The sequence below is a fragment of the Camellia sinensis genome, chromosome 7 (assembly GCF_055761805.1).
Source record: "Camellia sinensis isolate YWXY chromosome 7, ASM5576180v1, whole genome shotgun sequence".
Taxonomy (NCBI): Eukaryota; Viridiplantae; Streptophyta; class Magnoliopsida; order Ericales; family Theaceae; genus Camellia; species Camellia sinensis.
The window spans coordinates 148,184,577-148,188,497 of record NC_138967.1 but is presented as its reverse complement, the minus strand read 5'-3'; the positions used below and the strand labels follow the sequence as shown (position 1 = coordinate 148,188,497).

Here is a 3,921-nt window from a genome sequence, read left to right as displayed (position 1 = left end):
AATCAAGTGTGTAAAGAGATCTCAATCGACAGATCAATGGCGGAAGTTCTCTGGTTAATCCGCTATATGCAACACAATAAGATTGGGTAGCTAGTGGTGGAATTAGCAGTGGTCCTTTCATCATGTTATAAGAAAGGTGCAAAATGATTAAATTATCCCATGGAAGGATATCTGGATGTTGCTTAAAGCCTGTTGAAAGTTTCTTTGAATACGTATAATCTCTAGAGTTTCTACGCTTGTGTTCAACATCCATGCCAGAATTTGGCCATAAATTTTGTTTTCACGAAGAGATAGCATCTCAAGTTTGTCTTGGAAGCGCAAAAAATTTGGAAATTCCATCAAATTGCATGTATCCAATACTAAAACCTTTAACTTTGGAAGAGTGCTATTGGAAGTGGTTTTGCTCGACACTGTTAATTTGTTTATGGACAAATTGGGATAAGTAAGTTTTCTGAGCATTAGAAAATTTTCAAGTTCCAAGTTGCCAAAGTTATTGGAAGCAAGTTGAATTATTTCAAGATTTTTTAGCTCAAAGAATGATCCTAGGATTGAGCCTTCCAATTGATTATCATCAAGGTCAAGAGAAATTAGATGGGTTACGTTCATTAACTAAGACGTTATTTTGGCACTTAAGTGATTGGAGAACAGGTTTAACAAAACAAGTTGAGTTAGGCTTGAAAGAAATGATGGGATCGAACTGTATAGATTGATGACATTGAGGTGCAATTTAGTGAGTTCAGTAAGTTTACCAAGAAATGGCAGGGTCCCTACATTAAATTGGTTGGATGAAAGCGCCATGTAATTGAGTTGGGTCAAATTACCAAGTGAAGCTAGAAGGGACCCTGAGAAATACTAGTCAGACAAATCTAACACATTTAAGAAACGAAGATTTCCAATCGAATCTGGTAGCTTCCCTGAGAAACTGGTGTCAGAAAGCGTCAAATACAGAAGAGGGCTAATTGGGTGAAATTTGGGCAAATGACCAGTGAGATTTTTATTGAAATGTACATTGAGAATTTGAAGCTTTGGTAGATAAAATATGCTTATTGGGAACTCACCACGCAACCCACAATTTTCCAAGACGAGAGTCGTCAAGGAAGTTAAGTTCGCCAATGTATCAGGTACTTCAGAAGATATGCTCACGTCATTGAGACGAAGCACTTTGAGGTTAGTCAAGTTTTGAAGTAGGCTTCTGAGACCAAGCTTTTCAAGTTTCAGTAGTCCTGAAAATGATGAGTCAACATTGAAAAAAAGATCAATGGAAACGAATTTGGATAATTTTGAGATTTCCCAAGGGATTTGGCCAGAAAATACAGAGGAGGAAAGGTTGAGACTTATTAGCTCTGAGAGATGGCATATTTCTGGTGGAATGTAAGAGTAATCAAAATCATTACAAGAAAGGTTAAGTCTCTGAAGCTGAACTAGGCTGAAGAGGCTACTACTTGAGTTGATAGAACAGTGGAGAAAACTGTTGCTGAGGTCAAGGCCAATCACATAACCCATGTTCGGGTCACACTCGACACCATCCCATGAGCAGCAATTGCTTCTTTCTCTTTCAAGCTTCCATGATGCAACCTTCGGATAAGCAGAAGGATCACTAGAAGCGGATTTGTTAATTGAAAAGGTTTGCTTCAATTGTAATAGGGCAGAGCTCTCGTCTGCATGGCATAGTGACTACTCAGCACAGAAAGAGTTGGCTATTATTATTATAAGATGAAAGCAAGAGAGTAAGAAGAAAAGTAAATGCATGAACAAAAAGAGATGCAAAGAGGAACCCATATTCAGTTGACTTGATTTCTCTAAGCACTCTTGGATGAGCAAGACAATGCTAACATGGAGCTTTTTATAGACAAGATTTTGAGTGTTGGATTGGTTGGGGTGTTTGTTTGGAAAGATTGGGGGTGGGGATTGGATTTCATGTCTATATGAATTTCTAAAAAAATTAGGTTTTGTAACAAAAATTGAGTTTATCAATTTCTTGTTAAAGATTCTTGATTCTTAAGTTAAACCAAGTTTTGATGCCTTTGATTTGTAAAACAACCTTATTCCCATGTTTATCCATGAATTTATAAAGTTTATGTTGAGTTTTACTAAGCCCTAGCTCAAGAACATGCAAAGAAATCATTTTAGAACATACTGAAATTTTGGACCTGCTGCTGGAAGCCCAGAACCGAACGTGCAGTTTGGATTTCCGCATGTGCGGATTGCCCTGTTTCAGCCAACTTTAAATAGGCACATCTCCCTCATCCGGATTCCGTTTTAAGTGATTCTTGAGCCTAAATTCAAGCCCCGAAAGTCTAGTTTCTAATGGTGGTGGTCTCACACCTAAATTTTAAGTACAAAAATAGATATGTTTAAATTAGTGAAGGTTGTTCACTTTATGTCTACCCATTTCATGCTATTTCATCTCCTAACCCAGTTTCTTTTCGTTTCTTCCTATTTTCCTAGACACAAATTATGACCCATTGAAGACTAATGAGTTTAGAACCAACATAAATAATTGGTTAAGGCAAAGTAGAGATCGGTTTATTTGATTAAGAAAAGATTAAGAGAAGTAAATTTGATCAAGAGAGTAATTCTATGTTTCGATATGTTGTGTTATGTAATTGTGTTTGTAGGTCCAAACGAGAACATCGCCCAACTGCTACCAGAAGCCCATCATTGTGAGTAATAGTATAGTAAAGATATGTTTTTCATTCTCTATTTTGATTTATGTTCGACATGATCCTCTAAATATCGTATTTTGTCAAAATGTTCAAATTTCCAAGAAATGTGAAATGAGTTATGAACAAGAAATATGAATTGTTTGTAATATGATATGGTGGGCCCAAGGCCATTCCGTTTATGCTATGACATGATATGAATTGTTTGGTCTTTAAGACCTATTGATTTCTGGTATGGAACAAAGTGATGTATGAAACTAAATACTACAGTGGAAATCACCTCTAGAGTTTGTACAAGTCACCTCTTAGGTCCATATATACATGAATTGGGCCTCGAGAGAGGTGGAGGCATGTCGATGTTCCATCTACTCCATGATAAGATACAATGATACAATATGATATGTTTGGACCTAAGGTCGTTTTGATAAATGATTGGGCTTGAGGCCGTTTTGATATATGATTGGGCCTAATGCCGTTTTGTTATATGTGGACCCGAGGTCATTTAGAAAATATGATATGAATACAAATATTTTTACATCACTATATTATTCATGTTACGAAATGTTATTTTATATGAATGAATGGATGTCCTATTTTGAAATGTGATTCTGACCCTTTGTATAAGTAGGCATACCACATACCACGTAAAATGTTTTGTAATGATTTCAGATGAAAAACATGGATTTTGATACGATAAATGTTTGTTTTAAAATGATTTAAGATACGTTTTAGAATTGTGAAATATGTTTTTCTAATGTTAAGGACATCATTCATTAAGCTCTTTATTTCATTGTTACTCACTAGGCGTTAGCTCACTTTTTTACTTTATATATATGTAGGTGAGCCATCGAAGGATCAACATTAGAGTTTGTATCGAAGTCCGCCTCTCTGTCAAGCCTCCCAAGAAGTGCATCCGTGTAGAGGCGTAGTGTTATTTTGTCTAGTTTAGTTTTGTTTCAAGTCTTTCATATAGTGTGTGAGATCTGTATAAGCTCTATTATTGTATATGTGAATATTGAGAGTGTAGTTAAATAGCTTTATTATTTCAGGTCATCATGTATGCACAGCTCAATGGACATTTATTTTTTTTGTTTTGCTTCTGCTTTAGGCCTCGATATGATTTGAATATTTTGAAATTTTGTCTTTGAGACCTGAGTACAGGCCGGTCATGACCTAAACTTTTAGGAACAGGTTTGGGTCGTGACAATTCTACTTAAAGTTTGAGAAGTTTAGTTATAAAAATAAAATAAAATAAAAA

At 35.7% G+C, this 3,921-nt stretch overlaps 1 protein-coding gene across 1 annotated transcript; it reads right to left on the bottom strand.

The window, feature by feature from the left end:
* Nucleotides 1–852: 852 nt before the first annotated feature.
* On the bottom strand, nt 853–1,503 carry LOC114314520 (receptor-like protein 7). Its single transcript, XM_082881223.1, has one exon. The coding sequence runs from the start codon at nt 1,501–1,503 to the stop codon at nt 853–855; it is 651 nt and encodes a 216-aa protein (XP_082737349.1).
* Between the last annotated feature and the right edge of the window lie 2,418 nt (nt 1,504–3,921).